The sequence below is a fragment of the Strigops habroptila genome, chromosome 5 (genome assembly GCF_004027225.2).
Source record: "Strigops habroptila isolate Jane chromosome 5, bStrHab1.2.pri, whole genome shotgun sequence".
NCBI lineage: Eukaryota > Metazoa > Chordata > Aves > Psittaciformes > Psittacidae > Strigops > Strigops habroptila.
Genome location: NC_044281.2, coordinates 57,775,490 through 57,802,329, shown reverse-complemented (window position 1 = coordinate 57,802,329; position 26,840 = coordinate 57,775,490). Strand labels below are relative to the sequence as shown.

The 26,840-nt window shown below is 44.0% G+C and overlaps 1 protein-coding gene across 4 annotated transcripts in view; it reads left to right on the top strand.

Moving 5' to 3' along the window:
- Window positions 1-26,175, top strand: part of BIN1 (bridging integrator 1) — a 97,926-nt gene extending 71,751 nt beyond the window's left edge. For 2 of the 4 annotated variants that reach the window (XM_030487645.1, XM_030487644.1), the window contains 8 exons: window positions 1,872-2,022; window positions 6,035-6,163; window positions 9,055-9,162; window positions 10,989-11,012; window positions 15,221-15,313; window positions 16,094-16,204; window positions 16,927-17,028; window positions 20,479-26,175. In XM_030487645.1, the coding sequence (XP_030343505.1) occupies window positions 1,872-2,022; window positions 6,035-6,163; window positions 9,055-9,162; window positions 10,989-11,012; window positions 15,221-15,313; window positions 16,094-16,204; window positions 16,927-17,028; window positions 20,479-20,586 (826 nt within the window). In that variant the 3' untranslated portion in view covers window positions 20,587-26,175. The remainder of the gene's footprint in view (window positions 1-1,871; window positions 2,023-6,034; window positions 6,164-9,054; window positions 9,163-10,988; window positions 11,013-15,220; window positions 15,314-16,093; window positions 16,205-16,926; window positions 17,029-20,478) is intronic. The other 2 variants (XM_030487647.1, XM_030487646.1) reach the window with 1 other exon arrangement.
- The last annotated feature ends 665 nt before the right edge of the window (window positions 26,176-26,840 follow it).

Here is a 26,840-nt window from a genome sequence, read left to right as displayed (position 1 = left end):
TGAAGAGCTGCAGGGGTTGGCGTACATGTTCTTTAGTCCCTTTTCCTCTTCCTTTCCCTCTTTTTCCCTTGGTGTGTGTGCCCCTGAGAACTGCTGGCAGAGAATATGTTTGGGTTTGTTGCATCATGTTGGTGTGCTGCTGGCATCAGTGTTGCCAGAAACATCTGACCTGCATGTGGACCTGAGAACAGGCGCTTTGTGGAGAAATGTGTGTGTGGGGTGTGGATATGGGGAGAAAGTGGGAGGTGGGAAATGGGTGAGGATGAAGCGAATGAAGAGGCAATGGGATGGGGAGCTTGAAAGCTGGAATGCTGAGCTCCCCCTGCTTCGGATGCTTGCTTGGAAGGGTAGGTTTGTTGAAGTGCCTTGCTGTCCCTTCCTCCTCTTGTTGTTCCCCTACTCATGAGTGTTTAGCAATGAGGCTATCATGCATGTTAGCCAATGACCACCACACCTTGGGCATCCAAGTGTGAGTGGAAGTACATGTCTTGAGCTCTGGGCTCGCTTGGGGCAGAGCAAAGTAGTAATCAACTTGATGTCCCCACAGAGTCAGGCCTACATTGCTCTAGGCATGGCTCTATGCCAGCCTTTGTCTCAAGTTGTAGGAAAGGATCTGTTCCTTTCAGCCTCCTCCCAAGGCCTTTAACTTCACAAGAACTTCAGTTTTATAAGTGGAGGCAGACAATATCACCCACTATAGATGAGGTTGCACAACCCTTTTGCAATATTCTGTTATATTCTGTTTTCAGCTATGTATAGCTTTGCCAAACTGTAACCACTTCTGCTAAATATCCTGTGCCAGTGTCTGTGCTTCTGCATGACTTGATACAAATTGATCAGTTGCTTTTTGGGGAGCTGAATTTCAGCCATGATGATTCAGCTGCTCCTGAGAATTAGGCTGGGAAATGGCTTTACCTTTGTCCCTGTTGAAATTCTCTGGTAACCAGCTTTTTATAAATCTCTCATGATTCCATACTTCGAAGACTTGACACTTGGCCAGGGCAAGCCCGTAGGGAAAGGTGTGTGCCTCTTCCCATTCCTTTGAAAACTCTGCCCAAATCTGGCTAAGTTATGAACCAACAAATGCTGTTGGCATATGCTCCTTGCATCTTAATTCCCTGAAAAATCCTTCTTGACTGTGTGTCAGAAACACACAGTCCAGTCCTGGAATAAGGACCAATTGGAAAAATGAGGGCAGAAGGGGTTCATAACTGAAAACAAGGCTGGGGAGACTTTCCATAATAAAGAAATCTTTATTAGTAGCTTTTCCTTTGCAGTCTGGAGTGAACTGTGAAACTTCTGGCTACTCTGCCCATCTTCCAGCTTAGCTAGTTTGTACCATGTAGAGGACTGTGATATTCTATGATTACAGCCTTAGTTCAGGTATTGCAAATCTATTAGTCATAACCCACGCAGGTATCACCTGTGGGTACACCACCATGCAGAAAGAATCTTATGTGTAGAATTTAAAACTAAAAGAGCTGCACAGAATTCCTTCCACCATCTGCTTCCCCAGTATTAAAAGACCATAACTTAATGTCAAGCACTTACATTAGAACCTAGCAGAATTAAGGATGCCTGTTTAGTTTTTATTTTGTTTGGTTTTCTGTGTCTGAGGCAAAGTATATCCGTGCAGTAGGAATTTAGGGAGTAGCCTGCTGCTACTAGTAATGCTGCTGCAGTGTGTTGGACTGCAAGTGACTCAGCAGAGATGCTTGTAGAGGCTTCAAACGTCTTCATCACATGTCTGGGCAGTGAAGCAAAGAGATAATGGAGGCCGCTGATCTGTGCACAACTCCTCCTAGGCTTGGCTCAGACTTCTCTCTCTCTCTCTCTCCCTCTCTCTCCCTTTCTCCCTTCAATTCCTTCAGTGACAGCACCCCAGCGAAAGCAAATAAAAGCCCCTCGCCTCCACCAGATGGATCTCCCATCACCAGCCCTGAGACCAAGACTGTCAACCATGATCTGGAACCGTCCACTTTGGAAGCGCCTGGGGCAAGCATCCCCAAGTCTCCATCTCAGGTAGTGTCTCCATGACATTGACCATGTCTCTGCAGTATGACCGCTGGTGGCACAAGCTCCGTGAGTCAAAGTCATCCATCAGTTGCCTTTTTGGACCTCTTCCTGCTACTGAGCACAGAGAATATGAATGACTGCTGTTCTCCTTCACTGGTTCCTGAGAGGTTCCTGAGAATACAAGTTGCTTATTGGTCATCTCTAATTCATACAGGGAAGAACTAATCTGTCTTTGAATACCTCTGCAGGGGAAAGGCTAGTAACACATTTTGCTGTCTGGTAGAATGGCCAAGAAGATCCAAGGAGGATAGAGTTGTAGCTAGGCAAGGTAGTTTGTTCTTTGCATTTGATTTGACCTGCGGAATTCAATGGTCCAGTTTCTTCTCAAGAACTTCCGTAACTGAGGAACGTTCAAAGAAAAAAATTAATATTGATAAGGAGAACATCTGTGCTTTGCATGTTTCACTTTAATCCCAAGATAAAATATTATGCTAAAAATAAAGGAATTATACTATGCTACAAACAGATTAGGTGGGTACCAGGAAGAAAACTGTCCATTATATGGAGCGATACCTTTCATGTGGCCTTTGTTAGTCCTTCCCTTACATGGGAGATACCCAGCAGTGTGTTTAAAATAGCAGATGTAGCTCCTGCTACTCAGCATATAAAAACATTTACTTCCTCTTCTCACCCCTCTACATCCCTCCATTGTTGAGTGGGGGAAAAGCTTAGCAGGGAAAAGTAGTAACTGTGCCAAATTTATGTCTGGTGCCAATCCTTGCATTTCAGTAAGTGGGACACAGGGGAACAGTCTTCCAGGAAGAATTAAAGCCGAGAGGGGTTCTGGCCAAACTGGTAAGAGAAAACCCATTGCTTCTGGAAAGAGGCGGGTGCAACCCAGAACTTCCTTGCTGTTGTCATATGTAGCAGTTGATTCCAAATCCAGGCCTGTGATGCAGGCTGTCTCACATTTCTGGATAGCCCCTCACGACATTTTTCTCCCCACTGCATTTTTGAATTTCAGGATTATCTAGAGATAAAAAGGGGATGTTTCTACATTGGCAAAGGTCTTTTCCAGCCCTGTGAGATGTGTGGATGTCTGGCATCCAGGGTCTCTGTACTGCTCAGCATTGCACAGCCTAAAGCAGCTTTGCCACCACTCTGGCTAGGACCTGGGAGTAGGGTATGTGTATGAGGGAGAGAGGATGTTGCTTCCAGAATTGCCTTCCTGTTTTTTTCAGAGATTGGCATAACTTGATTGAACTTTGGAATAAGAAATCCTACAGTTTTATTGCGCTGTTCACTGCAGACTTCGCTTGCCCTGCCTGTGGACTTGTCTTGCCGAGTTTGGCTTCTTCCCTTTGCTATAAATAGTAAACATAAGCCTTGTTTTTGCCAGCCGACAAGCGCTTTCTCATTCACTTGCTGCTTTACTGCCCACAGGAATGGGGCTGGAGGCACCCCATGTTGAGCAAGCAGAATATTCCAGTGCAGCCTTGGCTGGAACCATAGATGGGCTACAGGCAAGTCTGAAACGATATTTGCAGCTAATGCTGCCACCGCCTGGCAGCTGTTTCCCAACCTGTGTTTAATTCATTCTTCTGAGCCTCACTACAGTGAAGAGGAAGAACTCCACTCCATATTTGTACTAGGTGCTAAGAGATGGAGCTGGCTCTATAGGGAGGGAAGACAAGGACAAGGGTTTCATACCCAGACCTAAGCTTGGTACCTGTCTGGATAAAGTCTAGAAACCAAGTGTGTGTCAGCTTGCCAGCCAGCTGGAAAACACGAGTGTCTACTCTCTCAACAGTTGTGACTGAAATCTTCAGACTAGTACTCAGATCTTCACAGGTGTTATTACTTTTGGCCTATGGGTAAGTGATTTGTTCAAGGATCTTCCTAGAGAGACTAGGGGCCTCATCCTCTGGGGGAGGATGGTGCAAAAAGCAACAAGCAAATACAGTTCTCTGGCCTCTCCAGTCTGAAATACTAATGCAAAGGCTGTGGAGAGAAAGACAGCAAAACAAGAGAAATCAAATAAATACTAACTATATCTTGAATTGTTTCCTATGCCAAAACCATATCGCTCTTACTGTTGCTGTTCTTTAATTCTCAAAACCAGCTTTTTCTGTCTTTTGGAAGAAGTGACTGCTATCAGGTCTCCACAGTGAGTAATTTGATGATGACACAGACTTCAGGGGTCCGTGAAATTTCAAAGGCCAGACTTCTGCTCTCGGTTACATCACTGAAACACTGCAATGACACTTTGAAACCAGTGCAACTAAGTTGAGTTTAGAAAGGTAAAGCTCTCTGGGATCCAAGTCAGCAGAAAGAATTTATGTGGCAAGTTTGTTTGTGCTTAATGAATTTCCAGGTGTAACCCGACATCAATGTGCAATCCTGTTGTCTTTGAAATGTGGTTTCAGACTGCTGTTGGAGGTAATTCTGGACGCTGTGGAAGTGGTGGTCTTCAAGATGCTAGATTGGAAGGAAGGAGAATGACTATTTTGGAGAAATAAATAGCTGAAGTGTCAAGACCTTTTCGCTGAGTTTGTAATAGGAGCTTCCCATTTCTGCAGGTGGTGGCTCTGTTCTGAGAATAGCTTTTCCCTGAGATTTCTGGTCCCTTCTTGCAAGTGCCAAGCAGGAGATTTTCAGGAAGGGGTTGTTCTTGGGAAATATGGACACACCACCTTCTGTAAACAGTGAGAAGTTGGTAGTGAAAACGCTAATTTCATTATTTCCCCATGCCATCTATTTAGTGGAGAATGTGTGTTTGCATACTCACTCACACTCTCTAAAGTAGATTAACCCGGTAGAAAACTGGGCATATCCTTAGCAATCTGAATAAATGCCTTGTAGAACTCAGTTATATTCTGGAAGGGTGTGAACACAGGACTAGGAGTTGAGGATTCTTGTGTTTCAGATCTGGGCCTCACACTGATGTACTGGGTGCCTACTGGCAGAATCTTGCTGCCTTGGGATCCTAGGTACGATGAGAAGATCAAATAACTGTAAAATATCACTGTAAATGGAAAGCACTGTCATTGCTGAGCATTGCTGTGGTGCTGGGAACTTGTATGGCTGATTTGTTCCAACACAGCAGCAGCCTCTCAAAGTTTGGTTTGATCTAGAAATGATCACTGCAGGCTTGTGCACAAGAAAATGTGAAAAGGATGGGGGTGGGTTCGTCTAGGGAGGGTCTACCATGGCCTCCCATAGGGTTGTGGATGCAGTGTCAGGTTGAGTCTCAGTGGGTATTAGGATGTGTTAGAGTTGCAGGGTCAGACTTTGTTATGCTTTCTCTGGGATCTCCATTTGGGAAACCTGACTTCGTTAGTGTCAATGCTCATTGGTGAAACTGAGAGCAGAGTTGGGCCTCCAGCAGTCACAGCTTCTCGGGAGTCTGAATTGTTATTGCCTAAAGCTGAAAAGTTGTAAGACGCTATCAAGAGCTCCTTCAGACCTTATGGTACACTGATAACAAGTGCACCAGAGAACCAGTACTGGGCAGATCAGAGTCTGTCCTCATGGTTACCTACACATAATAGGACAAATTGAGTTTGATCTTTCATTCCCTTAGATATGGTAAGTATGGTAAAGGGAGGCAGTGCTGGCCTGGTCTATGGAATTGTGTTCTCAGTAATTGATCTGCTCCCTTCCCAGTGATTCTTTTGAAGGTTGCACATGCTTTAATTATGTATGCATGTACTGTCAATGCATATTAATTGTGTTACGCTTCTCCTCTGCAGAGGGAAACTTCAGCCCATGGCTGAAGTGTAACTAATGATGCCAAACCTTCTCTGGAGGTGTGTGGTTGTTTGTTTTTTTTTGTTTTGTTTCAGTTAAGCTCCTCGCCCTCCCTCCCTCTCTCTTCAAATGGAGTTGATTGGACCTTGCTCTGTGCCTGTGGTTGTGATTTCCCCCACCTTCAGTTTTTGTGGCTAACTTGGTTCCTGTCTCTGGTTTTTTTGGGTGTCGCCGTCTGTGCTGTGGCCGTGTGCTCACTTGCATGCAGTTGAGGAAAGGGCCTCCGGTGCCTCCGCCTCCAAAAGTCACCCCCTCCAAGGAGATCAAGCAGGAGAACATCATCAGTCTGTTTGATGACAATTTTGTCCCCGAGATAAGTGTGACAACCCCTTCGCAGGTTAGCTGCTGTGCCCTGCCTTATATTTCTCTGACTCTGAACTTTTCCTTTCTACCTTTCTTCTCTTTGGAGGTGTCAAGCCATGAAACCTGGTCAGGTGAAGGAGGAAGGCATGATCAACATTGGGCCCCAAAGGCAAAGGGAGGCTAACTTAGAGGGGAGAGTGGCTGGAAGGCAGCTTTGACTAACACGTTGCCCTTTGAGAGCTTTTGTTCACTGAAGAAACAGGAGAAATGAAACTGATGAAGATGCCAGAAAGTAATTGCTGCATTTATTCAGAAGCAATGCACATGGATAATGGCTCTCCTCATATCCCACATTATGCTCTCTCCAGACCCACTGATCCTGGGTGTGGATGAAGCATGTGTTTTCTTCTCTTTTACATCCCCAAGTGCTGACCCTGGCATCTGTGCCAGTTCTGAGAGAAGGCAGTTTTGTGCTCTCTATGCCTTCATACATGGGCTTTGTGGTTTAAAGCCTTCACCTGCACAGGGAAGGCCAACATGAATTGCATGAAATTCATTGCAGACGATAGGTGCTTCCAGTTTAGATGGGCAGGACTCTGCCTGCTGTGAATTTAAGACTGCTGACACTGTCTGTCACTCTTCACCAGCCAGTGGTTCCCATCAGAATATTTTTTTCTTGTCTTGTGGCACCTTTTGAAGCCCAGAAAAAGGAAAACCATTTTCAAATGATGTATTTTCCTCTTTGTCTTCCTTCTGGTTTACATCATTGCAAGAGAGGATGCCCAGGTGGGGAATTCTATGTTGGATCTATGAAAATGGCAGTCCTTGCATATGTAGGAGCCTGACCAGATTTCTGGCTGTATCGTGAGATACCTGCACCTACTTTGGTTTTTTTTTTTTGTTTTTTTTTTTTTTTTTTTTTAATATATATAATACACATATATAATTTTTTTGCCTAAATGCTTGTTAAAGCACAAGTAATGTCTGTATAAATGCTCATCTGTGACTCGTTCTCTAACTTTTTCTTGCATCATGCTGCTCCATTGCCTTTGGTTTGCCACCTTCCACCCAGCTGCTGAGGAGCAGGCATAGGGTAGAGTGGAGAGGGAAGGAAGTCTGTGTCAGATTTTGCATTGCAATAAATAAAGCTTGCAGAGCAGAAAGATGATTTGACAGCAGTGTTGGAAGTTGGGGACCACAGGCAGTTGAGCAACTCTTTATCTTTTCTGTGCTTCCTTATACCCTGTATCATAACAGACAGCTCTGTCTGCCCCATGGTTTGTATCATGTATTTCCATGTGAATGCCAGCCTTTTCTCAGACGTACTGTTCTGCACCTGATCAGTGCTATGACCCAGGATGGGATCTGCTGTGACTTTCAATCAGATGCGGGTCTGAGGGAAGACTCTGGTTGCCAGAACAATATTCACTGAAGCACCCAACAGGCACTAGTGTTCAGTGTGTGGCCCAGGGTCATTCCTGTCGGATGTTTTAGCTCCAATGAGCTCTGGAAATCTGGGTAAAGTGTGCTAGCCCTTGCATGTAAGTCTTGATTGGCAGGTAGGAATGTTCCATGATTGGAGCCTTTGATGTCTCAGTACTAAACAAAACTAAAGATTGGGGTTGGAGCCTCTCTGATGGGTGGCCTGGATGTGCTGGAGGAGTGTACTAGAATGCCAGTTGGTTTTTGCATACTGGTTAGGGTTTATTATTGCAAGACGGGAGAGCTTGGTTCCCTGTCCTCATCCCTGTGGATCTCAAAAAGAGGTGTTCATAAGGGAGGGGAAAATACAGAAGAGAATGAGAGTAAGAAGAAACCAAAGGAGGTGAAAATGATTGTGGTGTGGGTTGTATTCACAGGAATTTCTCTTAAGTGGTGTCTCTTGCTGCTTTCTAGGAATTTTTTCCATTGCGGGGCTGTGATATAACTGTGGAGACCAACCTGCCGCACTCTGTGTGTTATTGGAAAGGTAGCTGAAACAGTAGGGCCAGTGAGCTGGGAGGTCAGTGGAAACAGGGGCAAATCTTCCTGGACTTCCTGGACAGAGTAGCTTCCTCTGACATTGAGTAGAAATGAGTGTCTTGTAGTGGTTAGGTTAAATCTAAAACCCATAAGTGATAGTTTGGTTTTGAATACTAATGACTCATGTCTTTTTAGTGACTCTTTTATTAATGGTAATCAGTGAATGTGCTATCTTTAGCTAGAGTGTTAATCAGAGTTATTCTGCTGACTTCGAAGAGATGAGCAAAGCTTCTCAAATTATGCTTTGCTAGAAGACTTGTGTGCATGTTTCTGGGATGTCCAGAAATGGGAACCATTGAAAACATTTTTGGATTGGGGAGTGATTCAAATCCCTTAGCTTGAAGGAGTTGCCATATTCTGTCTCTCTCTCTTGGAAGGCTGTAGGGAATTAGGAGCTTTGGGAGTTATCTCTGAGGTCTCTCAGACTTGTTTTCCAGCAGTTTGAGTGGTTTTCTGCCTGGATCCATGTTCCTGAGATAAGTTATATGGATGGCAGCTCTTCTGTATGTGGCTGAGGAAGTCTGTCCTGGGCCTTCAGTACAAAGGCAGCTGGATGAGCTATGGGGAATAGATATAAAATAGAAGAGAAGCCCTTCTGAGTCATCAGTGGCAGTGATCCTTTTGATGACAGCAGGTCAGGTGCTTACACCATGTCAGCTCATTTGGCCAGATAGAAGGTGAATGAGTCCTGTGGAAAAGGCTCAGGTTTGGTTTACAGTGGCACCCATGCGAACTGCCTATGATTATAGGCACCAAGCAGTCAGGAGTCACATCAGGTGTTTGCATCGCCACCATGTCTTCTGCGCTTGCAGCCTTAGCTCCTGGATATCACATACCCTCCCTCTATTCTGTGTGTGTGTGTGTCTAATGCTCATACTGCTTTTCTTCCTCACTGCTGCCAAGTTTGATGCCCCTGGGCCCTTCCAGGAGGGAGCCAGCCTGTTGGATCTGGATTTTGATCCCATTAAACCAGATGCCACTGTGGGGAAGACCCCCACACCCGCCTCCCAGGTTGGTTCATATCACCATTCCTTCTCTCTTCATAACCGACTTGTTGCCAAGGGTGGCGTGACCTGCACCTCTGTGAACGATAATGTGGACCTGAGCTGTGGGTGGCTGGGCTGGATGCCCAGACCTGTGCCTTGTAGATGGGCACCTTGGTCTTCTCTGCTGGATGTGTAAGTCCAGTGAGAATCAAGTGGCTATCATCCTGGCCACAGTCTGGCACTAAGTGTTTGTGGGATGCTTGTCCTTTGCTCTGATGATCTACTGATTGACAACTCATTCAAACCAATGTATGTCCCTCCCTGAATTAACATTCTCTGTATGCTATATGGGTTTAAACTGTTACTCTGTGGATGGGAATTCAACCTCTGTTCTGTGCTGCTGCTATGAATTGCTCTCAAAGGGATTTTTAATAAGCAGACACTGATAATCTGCAGTTACTTAAGGTGAATAAAGCTGTAGATGGATATTCAAGTGATGTGAAGCCCTTCTTTTTCTGGATATAACATAGCCTCTGTTCATAGTTCAGAAGCAGCTTCTTCCCTGAGCATAGTGCTGTGCAGTGCAGTATCAAAAAGGAGGATGCCTAATTCTGGTCTTGCCTGTACCTGGTCCTGTCCAGTCGCAGAGGCAGGTAGACTGTGCTTCATTTTATGTCTAAACAGCTGGAGGCTTTGAAGTGCATCCTGAATTTGGCTGTTGTCCTCCCCGAGATTTTCCATTTCATATGTATTGCATGGTAATTTTTTGCCTGTGGTTGCCATTAAAATTTGTAATAAACATAATTGGGATGTTTACAGTATTTCTCCAGTATCATGTCAGATAGGCCTGTATGACACAGATTTTTGTAGCAATAAGACCTCTTTTATTAGAGAGATCAAACATTAGGCATTTGATTCTTCTAAATTGAAATAGTGCATCTGCAAGTTAGTATCATAGTTTGATATACACCAATATGGCAAGCTACCACTTTCTGGAACTTTAAGTGGGCAGATTGGTATTTTGTGCCTGCTTATCTGACAGAACAAGCTGCATGCCAGGATAAGCTTTTTTTTTTTTTTTTTTTTTTTTTTAATATTTATTGGGCTGTTTGGTTTTTGTTGGTTTTTTGGTAATTGGGTAAAATGGTGCAGGATATGAGTATAAATTTGACTTAAAATAGAATTATTTCTTACCCTTCCTGGAAGCAACAAGTATTAGGCATTGAGTAGGTTCTTCAAAACTGTTCAGCAATACCGTATTTGGTGTTTTTGTGTATGTATTATTAGCTTCAGAAGCCATTAAAAGAAAGAGTCTGAAATCAATACTTTCTAGTGCTAACCACAGTACAAAACCTAGCAAAAGCCACCTCATCTTGAAAGCAAATTTATTTTCTATAGGGTGGGTACTGTGGCAAAAGAGGTTAAGATATTTCATTATTGTCCAAAGACACTAGTTGAAGTCTTGGTTCTGAAATCATACTGACATTATTGAGTGTGGGTATATGGGAGCATATTTAACCCTAATGGACCACAAACTCATGAGGTGCTTGGGTTTGTTTCTTTTCTGGCTATGTGGTATGCCACTGGTAACTGAATGTGGCTTCACTGTCTCATTTCATACCAGAGGGAGAAAAACACCCTTACTCAAATGCCTTGGTACTTACATTTGAATATGCAGTGGGGAGGGGTGTATAAATTCAGGTACTAAACGAATATTTTTAAAACATTCGGGGATAAGTGCTGTTGAATGTGTATGTCTGCTTCAGTCTGATCAGCATCTGTAATGTTTGTACTCACTGAAATAATCATGTATAAACATGTCTTATTTTTGTTGCTCTTTGACATGCTTAGTCTTTACCTTGGGATTTATGGGAGGTAAGAACTTCAAATGGCTTTCACCTCATCATTTACTGTGCATGTGCCGTGTGCCAGACATTATACCTGTCTCCTTTCCCTTGCTGTTTTTCCTTTCTGCACACCCCAAACTGAAGTTGCTCTGTGTGCTGCTGAACCCACTTTTGCATGTGCCGTGAGGCCTCAAGGGCAGCCACATATTTGCAAGTCAGGTCTGACACTCTGAAACTTACATCTTCACCAGCGCACAACCCCATTGCTTTTCCCTGCTAACTCACTCATCTTTCCTTTAGCGCATGATGCTGTTATGTTCTCAAACTTAATCCCACCGTGGCATCGTCTTCACCCTCCACTCCCCAGTGTTACCCGTTGGTCTCATGTGCAATGCATAAATGCCTCAGCTGCCCCTCATCCTTACTGCCTGTACCATTGGGTATCCATACACATTTGGAATTGTCTGTGGTGTTTGCTGTTTATTGACCATCATTGCCATAAAGGCTGATGTGAATCAGCTCAACCGATGTCTACACTGAAAGTTAAATGCAGGCCCAAGACTTAGCTGGCATCTGCCTCAACCTCAGCTTTGGAGCTTGCTGACAAGAGAGACCCTACGTATGCTTTTCATCTAGACCAAAGCTAAACCCTCATTTATACCCTCTAGATATATCGGGCCTGGGAAGGTCTCAGATTGCTGTAGATTAGCCCATTGGGAGATATTTCAAGCAGAACTTCTGAGCCCCGCTGGACAAACAGCCAGCTGTGTGGACAGAAAACTCTTGATCTGGGTATTCAGACCTGCCACTTGAGCTGGCAACAGCATGGTGTAGATGTAGGCACTTGTCCTTGGCTTGTGCTGGGGAATCTTGCCAATCAGCAAGTCCTGCCAACTTTTTCATTCTTAAGGGCCAGATCACCACCTAGAGTCTGTACCTGGGAGGACATGAGTTAACCCTTGCTGAGGGCCTGGCCTGAAGACTCTCTGTGGCCAGTGTGCTCTCTTTCACGTGAGCTCAGGTCATGTCAAGAAAGAGGTTTCCTTTGTCTGTTTTATCAGCCATCAGTGTTTAACATCTGTCATTCCCCTGTGTGTGCATTGTCAGTCTGTCTTAGTAAGAATGAAAAGAAGTCTATGTTTTTGCAAGTAAAGATCTTATGCCTTTCAAGTGGATGGGCAGGGGTGAGGTATGACTGTAGCTGGTTAAACTGTGCTTACAGTCTGGGGCATAATAAGTGTTCTGGGCAATTTTTTTTTCCCACCCTGGGAACTGATTTCACCCAAACGACAATTTAATCAACTGGGGAATGTTACTAGACAACGTACTAGACAACGTATTCTCACCGTGCCAATTCTCACCTTGGCATACTATACCTGGCTAAAGAGCAGAGCTCCCTATAGCTGGGGAATCCTCTTGCTCTTCAAGTCTACTGAAGTGGTTTTGCTCTGATGTTATTCTTAGCTGTTGATGAGAGGAGACTTGTTGCATGGTTACATAGTCCCATATGCCATGAGGTTAATAACTGCATAGAATCTTGGGTGCAGCAGAACTTGCTTAGTTCTGCAGACTGGGAAAGTTTTATTTGGTGTGTATGATGCTGCTGTTGGAATAAGCAAAGCTTTCAAAATTGGCAACAGCAGTGAACAATTCTTCCTCTTCTCCCCGCAGCATCTTTCCAAGACTGAATGCTTTTGTAGGCCTCGGAATGCCCACAGGTGCACAAAATAGAAAAATAAGTAACTGACATGAAAACACCCTTTATTGCAATCCAGGGGATTAATTTAGGTTCAGTTCCTCTGGTTATTAAGTATTGTTTTTGCAAATTAGCTGATCTTAAAAAGGAAGCTCATGTTGATCGCCTTTTTACTTGTCCACACAAAAGCCATGTTGGGCCAGATAGAGTTGGGCTGGCATCTGTCCCAGTTCTAGTTCTCCTGAATCCAAATAAAAAGCAACTTGGGAATGAATTTAATTAAACAGGATAAGCCTTTGTAGCATTTCATATGCATACGTTTACCTTAGCAGTACCAAAGCTGCTGTGGGAATCCTCTGCAGGATGGGAACAGCTCTGCTGTTCATAATATTCTCTGGCAAGATAGGCCTGTGGGCATAGTGATGGGGAGACATGAGGAAGGATGTGATAGGAGAGGAAAGCGTGTGTTAAATGGCACCAATGGAGCAGCTGAAGGTAAAATAATGGCTTTTTGTTAAATCAAGAGTTTATTTTGTCTCTATTACTGCTGTTATTAGGAAAATACTTCGAGCATTGAGCCAGTGCATAGCTAGTAGTCAGATAGATGAAGAGTTAAGGGTTACCATGGTTGTTGCTTTTCACTGGGCTTTTTGTAGGGTTAGAATGATGAGAATTGCAGTATTAAGAAATCTGGACAATGCTTTGTTTTGCACGTGGTTGTATTCAAGGGTATGTGTGTTCTGGTTTAACCGCGGCCACTGAGCGCCACATAGCTGCTCTCTCGCTCCTTTACCCTGCCCTGGTGGCATGGGGGAGAGAACTAGAAGGCTAAAAGTAAGAAAATTCCTGGGTTGAGAAGAGAACAGTTTAATAATTAAAATGATAATGATAATAATAGTAATAATTTAAAAATTGTAATGAAAAGCAAAATAACAAAAAGAGAAATAAAACCCAAGAAAAACAAGTGATGCAAATGAAAAACTATTGCTTACCACCAACTGACTGATGTCCAGCCTTTTCCTGAGTAGGACTGCCAGCCAGCTTTCCCCGAGATTTATATGTTATATGGAATATAATGGTATGGAATATCCCTTGGGTCAGTTGGGATCAGCTGTCCCGGCTGTGTCTCCTCCCAGTTTCTTGTGCAACCCCAGCCTGTTCGCTGGCAGGGTGGCGTGAGAGGCAGAAAACGCCTCGACCTAGTGCAAACACTGCTTAGCAACACCAGTGTGTCATCAACATTACTCTCATCCTAAATCCAAAACACAGCACTATACCAGCTACTACGAAGAAAATTAACTCTTATCCCAGCTGAAACCAATTTGGTAAATGTGTTTACCAAATGTATGGTATGTTAAAGCTGGTTTATTCACATGTGTTAAAAATGGTAAATCTCTCTATAGTGATCTATTGTGCAAGTATAAAGTAGGTATCTGGTTAGATTCTGCAGAGAGGCATGGGTGCTATCAGGTATAGAGAACAAATGGATACAGACTGGCCATGATGGGCTGCAAATCAGATCCCTGAGATTCTTGTCAGGAGTCTTCCCAGGTGCTTCTTGGCCCAGTCTCCCAAGGGGCTGATTTGCAGCATTGATGCTACCAGATCCAAGTTATTTTCTGTGTTGTTGCAGTTTCTGGGAGGGGCAAATGAGTATCTTTAGCTTTGTATTAAAACAGAGTTAGCCTGACTTCAAGCAAGGGAGAATAAAGACTTGAACCACTGGAAGTGTATCAGAGGTGTTTGGCTGGATTTTTGTACACAGAATCTTCTGCCCTGGGCTTCCTAGAACAGTTTCTGCCAGGCTGTGATTTGTAGGTGATGCTGAATATTTCTCCCTGGTGGTGGCAGCTTTTGTGCATTAGAAACTCCTCTCCCCACCAACACAAATGCATGCACACGCCATGTGGAATATTCACAGCAAATTCTTAGTAACAGAATATTCACAACAGAATCCAAATTCATGACTCTTTGAGTTTATCCAAAATAAAATTGGGCAAAACCAGTTTTCAGTTCAGTTTGATTCAGTGCTAATGTCCATGCTGGGTCCAGACTCATTTCCGTATCTGGAAATTTCCATGTTCTTTTGTTTCTAAGAGTATGCAAAGGTTTAAAAATTCCTTGATTGTTGATCCTTGGAAGTGGGCTACTGAGAGAGCCTCGTCCCTTGGTGTGCAAGTGGACTTGTATTCACACACAAATGGGCAATACTAGATACTGTTAATGTGTAAGGTAGGTCTGCAATTTAGACCGTGAGAACAAAGATGTGCACAGGATTTTTAGTGTTTCATTGATTTCTTCTGAGTATTGCCTGCTACATGGCTGAAGTGAGGGAATGCAGGCTTTACTGTCATTTCACTGTGTGGCAGAGAAACAGAGAGACAGAAGCCTAGCAAGACCCTGAGGTTTCTCACCTTTTTGTCAGCAGATGGCAGCAGTCAACAGCATAGAGCACTTGGACAGACAGAGCTACACTTTTCTGTACACACTCGTAGCTGTAGTGAGTGTAACTTTCCACCTGGGTGACTTTTGTATTGCAGCCCGCAGAAGCAGCCCATGCCGGAGCTGAAGCAGCTGGATCAGAAGCAGCCGCTGGAGCTGAACCATCTAAAACTGAAGCTGATTCAGGACCGGTAAGCATCTCAAGGGACAGCAATTCTTTTACTCCATCACATCCCTTTGTCATACAGCAGATGCGTGAGGCTGGGCTGGGAAGAGACATGTGTGGCTTCTTGGAAAAACACATCCCTCCCACCCCAGTAGTTACAGTGCTCTTATTCAGAACCTGACTTAACCATTGCATTTTATCTGTATAATGCTCTGCTGGAAGATCCACAAAAAGAACTGTCCCTTCACCCATGTTGTGAAGCCAGCCCACAGCCCATGCTGTCCTATGCATGCATTGTCTGCTGGATTCCTCCTTGTTTGCCATTAACTTTACCTATCCTGTCCTCTGGGCTCTGCCCATGTCTCCTGAATATCCAGGGTTCCTTTTTTTTCCCTGAGACTTCCACTTTTTTAGGGGACTGAAGTAGGTCCCATCGCGTGGCCACTTGGTTCCTACTGGCTGTCCCATTTGAGTTGTCTGTTCCATGAGGACTTTACAAGAACTGTGTCGTGACTGCAGCAAATGGGAATTGCTGGGCACTATGGTCCCAGAAAAAACTTAAATCTGCTCTGCCCTTCTGCAGCCTTAGGCAAAGGAAGACGATGCTCACATCTGTTTTCTCACTGCTGCCTCTGCTGTCTTTTGGGGTGTTTTGTCACTGACTGATGTGCTGGGGAAGCCCCCTGAAGCCATGGGTGGGTTTGGGGTGTGGATCTGCCAGGGTGGACTTGGTGCTGCAGTTTTGGATGGATTCTCTTTTCTCAATGGCTTTTTCCCCCCTTCCTTGGGTGTTGCTGCCTGCCAGAGCTCTCTGCCTGCTGTTGTTGTGGAAACTTTCCCTGCTACCGTCAATGGCGCTGTGGAAGGAGGCACTTCATCTGAAAGGGCTGACATGCCCCCAGGATTTCTATTCAAGGTGAGTGCGTGGTGGTGAGGCACAGAGTTCCTGGCGATTTTTTTTCCTGTAATGAATCAACCGCTTTCACTCAGCATGGCCAGGGACTATGCCACATTAAAAGGGAAAAGGGAAGTTGAAGGAGAGATGCTTCAAAGGACTGTAGTAAGTGCATTGGTGTCTAAACATCTAGCTGTGCTGTATAACAAAATCTCTCCTTCTCTCTGCCATAGTTACTTCTGTCTCTGGTGGTGAAGATCCAGACTGATACTCTTCCCTATGTTTCCTCTCCCTGCTTGCTGTGACACGTGGGAGGCTATAATAATACTCTTGCAGTGCAGCTGGTAAAAATAAAACAGGGCACCGCTCAACTGAATGCAGGCTTTCTATTCTGTGAGGTTTTTAGGCCCATACCATGGGAATTAAACCCTCCTAAGGAAGGATGGGGAAGTGCTGAATGAGACTCACCAGGGTGTCCTTGTGGCAAAGGTGAGCTGCATGCCAGGCTGTATGAATAAGCATGTAGCCATGAGGTTAAGGAAGTGGTTATTCCCACTAGCTGTGGCATTTGTGATCCAGGCTTGAGCTGTCTTGAGCAGCATGTTGGATCAGATAGCCTTCAAAGGTGCCTTCCAACCTGAATCATCCTGTGAATCAATGAAGTGAAAAGCCTTGTCTCCCATTACAGAGCTGGGTGAGAGAAGACTGGCCCTCACCCAAGGTTTTCTCTCCTCTCTTCATAGGTCCAGGCCATGCATGATTACGCGGCCACCGACAGTGACGAGCTGCAGCTGAAGGCTGGGGATGTGGTGCTTGTGATTCCTTTTGAGAACCCTGAGGAACAGGTGAGTGGGGAAGACAGGCTGTGAGCCTGGGCCGGAAGGAGCCAAGGGGATTTCCAGAGCTGCTTCTTCCTCCACTAACAGTCGTCTGGCTGGATGCAGAGCCATCGGTTTGTGGCTGGGAGCTGGCGTGAGGGACGATTGTCCTTGAGCTTGAGATTGGCTTCCTGCTACAGAAGGGAGGACTCTGCTTGTTATTAGAAAGTGGAGACGTTATCCTGCATAAAGCATGTGAAATAGCCATGGCTTCCTGTCCCTGTCAGGCATTTGAGCCAATAGAATGGCTTTCTTGATCAGGGAGCCCAACAGAGCTCATGTTTTGCCTCCTCACTGCTCCTAAACTTGATGCATTCCCTGTGACTACTGCAGTGCAGACCGTGGTATTGGCAGGAGTGGCCCACAGCTTATGATGATATTTTCTTCCCTTCTGAAAAATGCTGGGGCTCTGAGAAAGCAGCTTGCTGTGGATGATGTCTCATACTTCAGCATAGCAATGGCTATTTCAGAAAGAGAGTGTTTGGTCAGGAGATGGCAGCAGAATCAAAGGCTGGAGCAGGTTGCTTAGCCCCGTAGAACAGTCTCACGGTTCATCTCAAGCCTGAATTTAATTGGTGAAGTTTTTCTTTAAGCTATTTCTAGACGCTTTGAGTAAATCCTTCTCACTTGCTGTGTTTGAGGGCTTCCAGCTGATAAAGTCTGCAGCAGTTTTGCTACTTTGGCTGAGGGAGGCAGTGATTTTTATAACATTCATGCGCATGTCTCTAGGTTTTTGTTCAGAAAAGGAAGGGAATTCTCCAAATTAATTCAGTAGTCACCAGCTCTTTGTTTGGCCAAGCCCTGACAAGATCTAGATCGTACGAAGGGTAAAGTGACGTAGTTTACTGGCCACGAGATCCTCCTTGTGGTTCAGCTATTGGCTTTGAATTTTGAAGGCAGATCTTGCTGCTGCTTGTGAAGTGGGAGCTATAATGTGCCAGCAGTTCCTGCAGAGCTAGGTGCTCTGGGGGGAAGGGTTTTCTGGGGGAGAGGCAGTGATTTCTTCTGGAGACAAAACTCTTCACTGAGTAGGTCTGCCGGCACAAGCATTCGTGAGCATTCCTTTCTCAGAAAGCTTTCTGGATGGGAAATGAGTGGCAGCTCCCTAGTTTCTGTGGTAGGAGGTGGCATTTGTGGAGCAGAGTTTTTCAACGCCCTATGTTTGCACTCTAGCTGGATGCGGGTGCAACAGCCCTGAACTCGAGACTCTCCAAGCTGCAGAGGGTGAGCTCTGAGTGTTGCTAACATGATACTGTAGCTGTACTGAAGCCCTCTAACCCTCCTACAGTGTATCCTGTGCTACAGCTCATTTCCCTAACCTCAACCATACCCAGCCAGAAAATGATGGCTGTGCATGAACTGTGCACGTGAGTGGAGGAAGCTTAGGATAATAGATTGTGAGCCATGTCCCCATCTTGCAGCTTAGGTGTCAGTTTGTGGGTACATCAGCCAGGCCTGGATTCATCTCTCTTGACTGAAGAAAGGGTTGATGGCAGCACTGCTTCTAAGTTGGCGCTTCATGTGACATGTTTTAGAATTGGCAAGGATCAGTCTGGGTCCTTGTGTCTAATCCCTACAGCTGAAGAGACCCTTCTGGCAGGATGCAGTAGGAATGATGCATGCTGTATGGCACAGATGCTTTGTGTAAATGGATGAGCTTTTGTGCTTGCTGTGCTGTGAGCTGGAAGCTGCCTTCCAGACACTTGGGCCCAGTGTATTCCGCTTAGTTGTTTGTCTTCCTGATTTATGGCGTGTCAGTTCTTCTGCAGCCCCTGCAGCTGGCTGCTGCAGATGGGCTCCCATCTCATGCCATTCCCATGGCATCCCCTGAATGCTCAAATCTAAGGTAGGAGCAAGGGCTAACTGACCCTGCAGACATGTAGTACAGCCTGCAAGGAGCAGGGAACTCGGATCCAGTGGCTGGTCTGAGCTGCTGCCACATGAAATGTGCAGAAAACAGGACAAGAGAGCAGAAGCTGTAAAATGGCAGCGGAAAGCAATATGTGCCCCATGAATCACCCTTGGTGAGGGCTGCATTGCTCCTGCACTTGCAGGTATGTTTTTAAAAACATGTTTTAAGGGAGGTGTTGCTTGTCAAAGGGTAAATGCCCAGGTAACTCAGTTACAGTAATCAGTTACAGGAGAGCAGAAGTGCCAGAAAAACTGTGTAAGCCACACACATACATGCCCCATTTCCCCACAGCTTAGACCATCTGGTTGCCTGAGCTCTTCTGCCCTGGCAAGTTATGTAGTTGAATGTGATAACGTACCTTTAAATGAGCCTGGTACATGCTTTTCCCATGGGAGTGGATGCACAGCAGCTGGCTGAGTTTGAAGGCAGTAGTCCCCCATGCAGTGCTCTCGCCTCATGCTGCAGTCTTAACCCATAGGCTACCCCATTGCAAATGACTCACAAGTTGGTCTATTTGGGTGCTGAAGGGAAGCTTTTGTGGTGGCAGCTCCAAGGCATGCAAGGAGTAAGGTGGTTGCACACATGAGCTGGAAGAAGTGCAGCCTTCTCACCTTGAGTATCTTGTCTCCCTCACGTGCTTTGAACGGAACAGAAATCTCAATGCTAGACACCCTGCAGGCAGAGGGTGGGAAGGCTGGTTCTCCCCTGAGCAGGTTCTACCGAGCAGGTCTCCATGTGCCTCACTGAAAATTCTTCAGCCCTGTTTATAGATGTTTGGTTTGTTTTGGATGACCCTTGTGAGAGACTTTGGGTCTTACATCATGTGTAGCTCAAGTTTGGGAGTTTTGCCAACCTCACCTTGCATCAAGCCCAACAGACTGCTGGGTTTTGGAAAGATAGATTTCGCTCCTCAGCTCCAAATTCTCATAGACCAGAATTTCAGCATAGCAAATAAGACTCATTTTGCCTGTACCGCTTCAGAAACACTAACCACCCAGGAGCCCTGACTGGAGCAGGGGATGAGCACCTACAGGGAATGATTCATCCTTTTCAAAGACCTGTGCCCAAGGTGAAAGGGGTGGATTGCACTGTGGAGATGCCCATCTCTTTTATGAGTATGGAGAATGTCACACCCCTTGTGTAGATTGTGAAAGGTAAGATAGGTGATTCCCATCCTGTAGCTGTAGTGTCTTTCTTTGGCAGAATCTTTCTTCCTTCAGTGGGTATAAATTATGACATTGCTAATTGTTTACAATTTCACTGTCTCTAGACAGTCTGGGACAGATAGAAGTTTTATTACCAACTCTGGTGGGATGTAGCTTTTTCCCTGTTTAAAAGGAATGAAAGCATTTTTTCCTTTTCCCCTATTCTCTTCCTGGATTGTCTCCAAGCCAAATACAAGCATGGCTTTCATAATGCCTTGACACCACCTTGGCCTGCACTCTGTAAGAAAAATCCCCGCTCACATCTATTCCTCAGCACCTGATATCTATCTTCCCCTCCAGGACGAAGGATGGCTGATGGGCGTGAAGGAGTCTGACTGGATCCAGCGCAAGGAACTTGACCAATGCCGAGGGGTTTTCCCTGAGAATTTCACAGAGCGGGTGCAGTGAAAGCCCAAGCCCACCAGCCACATTTTTGCTGGAAGAAAGCAAGTTTTCTGGTAGATAATTGAAAAGAACAGTGAAATGAAAAGAAGAAAGAATTTTAAAGGAACAGAAGCCTGGGAAAAAGTCAACTTAAAGGGTGTGTTCTGCTCAAACGGCAAGGTTTCAGAAGTAAATTGAAATTCAAAGTGTTACCAAAATATATACGTATTAACAATAATAAGGCAAGTCAAATACCCTCTTCCCCCTTTGGTTTTAAGAGTATTTGGATTGAGGACTGATGCAGAAGCAACTCAGTGGTTCTCTGAATACTGCATTGACTGGATTGGTGAGATGTCAGTCTGATCCCTGGAAAGGCAGTATTTGTATGATGGCTTGAGAGTAGAAGCTGCATTTGCTCTTGGGTTGGTTCATCTGTTTTGTCTTGAAGGTGGCTTGCATGGCAACCATAAAAATTCAGCCTTTCCTATGTGTTCAACCTACAGTAGGCCAAAATTTCTGTTATGCTGTTGAAAAAAAATATTTAGTGTATAGTGTTCACCAATACAATGTATGTGTGTGTGTGCGTGTGTGTATTTTATTTTCTTCCTTTAAAAACAATGTTACACAAACTGTGATTTTGTACATGTAGAGACAGAAGAAACTACATGGAAAGTGCGTGGAGAAGATGAAACGTGTGAAGCTGTGCTCAGTCCAGTTAGGTCTTTCAAATGCAGACACCTGAATTCTCATAGTAGTGTTGGCCTGTGAAATGCTGAGAGAAGCGGGCAAAGTCAAGAGAAGAAACAAGACAAAACAAGCAGATGCCATTTAGATGGCTCTGAAATTTAGGAGAAGGGATTCTCTGCCCCCCAAACCCTGCAGGCAGTTTCAGAAAAGCTTAGATTCACGTAGATGAAAGATAGCTCTAAAATCTGACTGGTTAGTAAATTTGCTTTTAAAGAAAGAGATAAGGGAAGACTTGATTCCTCCTCCCTCCCTTCCCCCCCCCCCCCCCGCAAGAATGCCTAAGAAAAAACACTGAGTCAAAACCAATTTGCTTTCCGTGTTTTTAATTGGCATTGTTATTTGTGGAATTGTATTTCTTATTTTCCTTTGAAGAATTCTGTAAGTGAAATATTGTTAGATCGGCTTTCTCCAGTGCTGTGCTGGTGATCAAGTTAACTTCTATGAAAACTGGACTCTTGAAGTACTCATTTAAAATGGTTGCATGACTTCATAATATTTTAATGCATTAGAAAGGAAGGCAAGAATATCAGAGTGTCAGTGTCGAGAAGACACTCTGCAGTCTAATACTGATGCTGAGACCTTTCCTATACTTTTCCTTTGCTTCTATTTGTTTTTGAGTCTCGTTTTTTTAGTTTAAGCAAACAGATGACAAGGCTGTTTCAAAGTGCATATTACACTTGTTAAAATAAGCTGGTCTGACCCTCCATGACTCTAAAGTCCCACAAAGGTACTTTAAACTTTACTTGAATACTGATGCAGCTGGCAAGCAGGTCAGGCTATTACCATTTCTTATGTGCCCCTCTCCCCCCCGATCTTTTTGCCTTGAATGGATTTTTAACAGTGAGGTTACTTCCTGCTGTAAAGGGACAGGATCACTCTCTGAAATAATCTTCCTAACTGTTAGGAACTGGCTTTTGTCAGAGATGCACGAAATGCTGACACATACTACTGAAAATCCCACCTTTCCAACCTGTTTTGATTATTTGTAAGACAACAGAAAAACATTGTAGGGCAGAAGTGGAGGGCTTTGTTTTGGTGTGTGGTTTTATTTTATTTTATTTTATTTTATTTTATTTTATTTTTATTTTTTTAATAATTTTAGTTCAGAGGGACAGATTAGGTTTTGATTAGAAAATAAATTCATATAAATGCAAGAATTGTTGGAGTTCCTCCTGCTTTCAGCCTGGGGAGATGATCTGTGTTAGTTATTTACAGCAATGTGACAGGCATCAAGATCTGTCCTATATACCCAATCCTCCCCACCTTTTTTTTATTTTTTATTTTTTGATTAAAAAAAAGCCCAACATGCAGGAATTTATATTTTACATCACTGTTACAAAACCCAGTAGTATTTAGGAGCAGCTGCTCACAGTACAGAAGGACTGGACTCCACAAGTTATAGTAGTGTGGTGAGTTGTTGCTTTAGAATACTGCCTTGTTTGATTTTTATTTTTTTTTTTTTTTTTGACTGGGATTGTCTTTATTATTACTCTTTTTTTTTTTTCCCAAAATATCTATTTTTATGCATTTGACTCCCATTACTCCTTTAAAGAATATTCATAGAAAAAATATACATTTAAATATACATAGAAAAATATATATTAAAAAGCAGGTTGATCCAATTAACATAATGCTGTCAGTTAAAAATGTTTATTTTTATGCAAAACCTGTGGATTATTGTTTTTTAAAAAACAAAGACAAGATTCTAAGTACTAGAGCTGTGATTTTTATTTTTTTTTTTTTGTCTTGCAAGTAATTGTTGTAGACCATTTACAAAGCTGTGCTGATACCTAATTTATTGTGGGTATTTTTTTTCCTGTTTTTGTTGTCTTCTGCTGTGTTTGAACCACATGACTGTCCCAACAAAGATCCTTATAAGGCCTTTTCATTTTATTGAGCTTGCAAAGCACCTATCCAGTACTGTATTGTCCCTGCAGAAGTGGTAACGCTCTGCAAAAAAAGGGATGTTGTTTTCAGGTCACATGAGTGATGCTCAGATATTGCTAGTGGGGAGGATGCTGCATGTCTCTCCATTTGCTTCCCCCTAGCCCAAAAATCCCAACCCCCGAACCCTTTGCAGAGCAGGTAGGGTGGGTTCCCTGGATCTTGCATTGCTTGCAAATAAGTGGTGTCAGGACATCGCAGTCAGATTCTGAAAATACAGGATGGGACCCATAGTTTATAAATTGCCTTATATGAGAGCAGGGTGGTATAGCAGGAAGCTTGCAGATGGCAATGTTTTTTGAAACCAGGAGAACTCTTGTCTATCTCCTGGGTCATGTTCAGCCCATTGCAAACAGCCACAACTCCTCCTATTGTCAGTATTTTTGTGTGCTAAATAGCTTGATTGTGGTTGGTATTACCTGGCGAAATGAACTTCCCATTTTCTTTGTCTTAGGACTGATTCAAATAGAAAGAGGGACAGTAAACTCCCAAGTAGGCTGTGCCCACGGTGTTTTTTCAGTTTGCAGGCTGAACTGAAAAATCTAGGGAAAAAAGTTGTAAGGGTGACCTGAGACAATTTTTTTTTTTCCCTTGGTAGAATAAAAAAGAGAAGAACCAAAACATTAAAAAAATCTTTTCAACCAAACCGAAGCATTCATTTGTAGGGTTGCTTTTTTACTTTTTAAAAAACATTATGACTTAGGCTATAACAAGTTGCTTTGAAGCAAAAATGTGAAACCCTCTCTTTTGAAAATGCTGAAAGAAAATGTTTTAATAGTGCTTTTGCCTTTTTTATTTAATCTGATGACTGGTTTCAGTTAACCCTAAATGGCATTTTTTTGTAAATACATTACCCACTGAAGAGAATCCAAAGAAGCCTGTTGCCCAGTTTGTCTCTACTGACAGGTACACTGGACACATTTCAGGGATTTTACCCAGTATCTGGCCCAGCAAAGCTGCTGTTTCCCTGCCTAATAATCTTCCATTTGATTGTTTTACTGGGTGAACAATAATGGCATCTCTTACCCCGTGCCATTGACTGGTTTTGTAGCCTGGTTTAGAAAGACATTCTTGCTCTATCGGTCTCCGTTTGGTCATAGATTTATGACTATAGGTTTATGATGCTACTCCAAATTGAGCCTAATCCCATTGCGCAGTGGCAGTTATCCTTTAGCCAACTGATAAGAAAGAAATAAGGCATTGCTTTGTCCCCCTTTTTCTATCTTGGCAATGTCAGTAATATATCTTTATTAGCATTAGAGAAAGGTCCCAGGGTAAAGATGAATGCGTTGTTCCAGGCGAGACTCCTACATACTCTCTTCTACTTTCCATGGGCATTCCTCAGCTGTCTGCTTTTACCATCTTTATGTTTCTTGGCTGTGGTGATGCAGTAAAAGGGATTGTGCAGGCTTCATTCCAGCTGCTCAGAGCTAGTCCTTGAAGCTTTGTTCAGAGTTGCAGAAAACTTTCCTGTCTCACTATCCAAAGACTGTGGCCAAGGCAAACACCCTCAAGTCAAAGGGGTCTCTCTTTAATGACCTGGTGTGAGGGCTCCATATTCTGCCTGGAATTGGAATGACAGCTCAGCAACAGACTTTTGAAAGGAAAAGGCCCAAGGAGATGCTGGGGGAGGATGGAGGGATGATACATTATCTCTTTCATTTTGGGTTGATGGGCTGACTGCCTCACTTATTGGTTCCAGAGAGCTCCGGAACCTCTTTATTTAGTGCCGAGAACAAAATGTGAGCAGTCAAAGTGTGCATGGTCAATACAATAACAAGTGTCTCTCCTGCAAAGGACACCAAATTCAGTTTCCTCTTTCCTGCTCTGTGCCAGATTGTATGCACTCTGACACCATTGTAGATGTTTAGATGCTGTGCAGTCCATACCCCAAAACAGTGAATGTCCTTCGCTGGAGGATACAGAGGTGCCTCTCTCAGCCCTTCCAAAGAAGAGCTTCCTGTCTTCCACAGACAAAGACTGTGCGCTTCTAACATAGTAGCCTCTGATTTCAGTAGCCTCAGTGACTTACAGCATCTGGACCCACTCTTCAGCTCCTCCTGCTTCCCAGCCTTTCCCATGCCCTTTAGGGATGAAGGAGGCATAGGGCGCTTCCAAGCAGCCTAAAGCGCAACGGTAGAAGAAGCACAAATATGCCCATTGGTAAATCCTGCACAGTGCAGCTTGATAATGCTGATATAGGGAAAACAAGCAACAGCTTTTCCTCTCTAGGCTGCCAAAGGGAAGCTACTCCTTGTCACACAGGTACCATCACACCTAGCACTGGTGCGGACACATCTCTGCTTGCATGCTCTGTTTTAGACATTTCTGAGTCAGAAATTCTCCTGACTGAAAGGTGTTCTGTGTGGTGCCTAGAGCTGGATTGTGCCACCAGCCCTTATGGAGCCTGGGGTCTGTAGCTGGCACATGGGAATTAGTAATTTCGGAAATTTTGTTTATGAAACTGAATGGAGAAGCTACTGCTGCAAAGACTGGTCTATATGAACTTGTACTTCGGTGTATCTTGTGGCTATAATTCCTTCACCTGTTTTTACAGTGTATTCTGCTAATCCTGTCCCTAGTCTGCATTTTATGTAGATGGTCCCTACTTGAAACTTGCCCCATGCAGTCCTGGGCTTACTGCTTCTCTTTAACTGAATCAAATGGCAGCGACTTTGGCAATGTATTGGCAATCTCTTTTCCTTCTGTTAAATCAGTCTCTTGAGTTTAACCACAATGACCTGAAAATATTTGGGTTTTGAGTGTTTTTTTAATTATTTTAATTTTGTTTTGTTTAAACGAAGCTGAACAATTCCCACTGTATTCAGAGCTGTGATGCCCAGTTCCAGTGACAAGTAGTAGATCGATTTGTCCCATTTTGTTTCTTGGTGATGTTCAGAAATATAATTTGTGTCATCTTAAGTCCTGCGTCAGTTGTTTTCTCTCTCTCTCATTTTTTCCTGCCTTTATATTAAGCTGGAACAATACAGGATTTATTTCTCCTCAAAGAGGTGAGTAGCTTCAAAGAGGCTTGGTTTGTCCAGGCACCATTAAGACTGGGAGTTCTTACAAACACGTGGGGTGGAGAGGCTGATGTTGGTCCTTCCCTGAACAAATACAACAGCAGAATAAACTAGCAGCCTGTCTCTGTTCCAGTCTGTTGTGAGGACTTGACACCAAAAAAATGCAATGTATGGACGGATGTGAGACCTTTGCTTTTTAATAGCTGTTAACCCCAAAGTGATGTGATCTCCATCCTCTAAGGTAAATTTGTTTATAGGGGCATGACACTGCATGGACATCCTACCCCCTCTGGCCAAACATCTCCCAGCTCCATTTGGCCTGTTGGCATGCCTAGGTGAGCTCTTAGTTTCCAGGCTGGCTTTGAAGTCTGGTTTTTAATGGGTCATTTTCTTCACCTTTCTAAAGAGGGTGTTTCTGCCCTTCAACCAGAGTGATTTAGGACCCATGAGGGACAGGATTAGAAGGATTCATGGTTCATAGCTGGCTATTTTGGGTCCACTCCCTTGGATGCCACGTTCCAGACAGGCTCAGCACAGCTGCCCATGGGACACGGTGTGTAAATA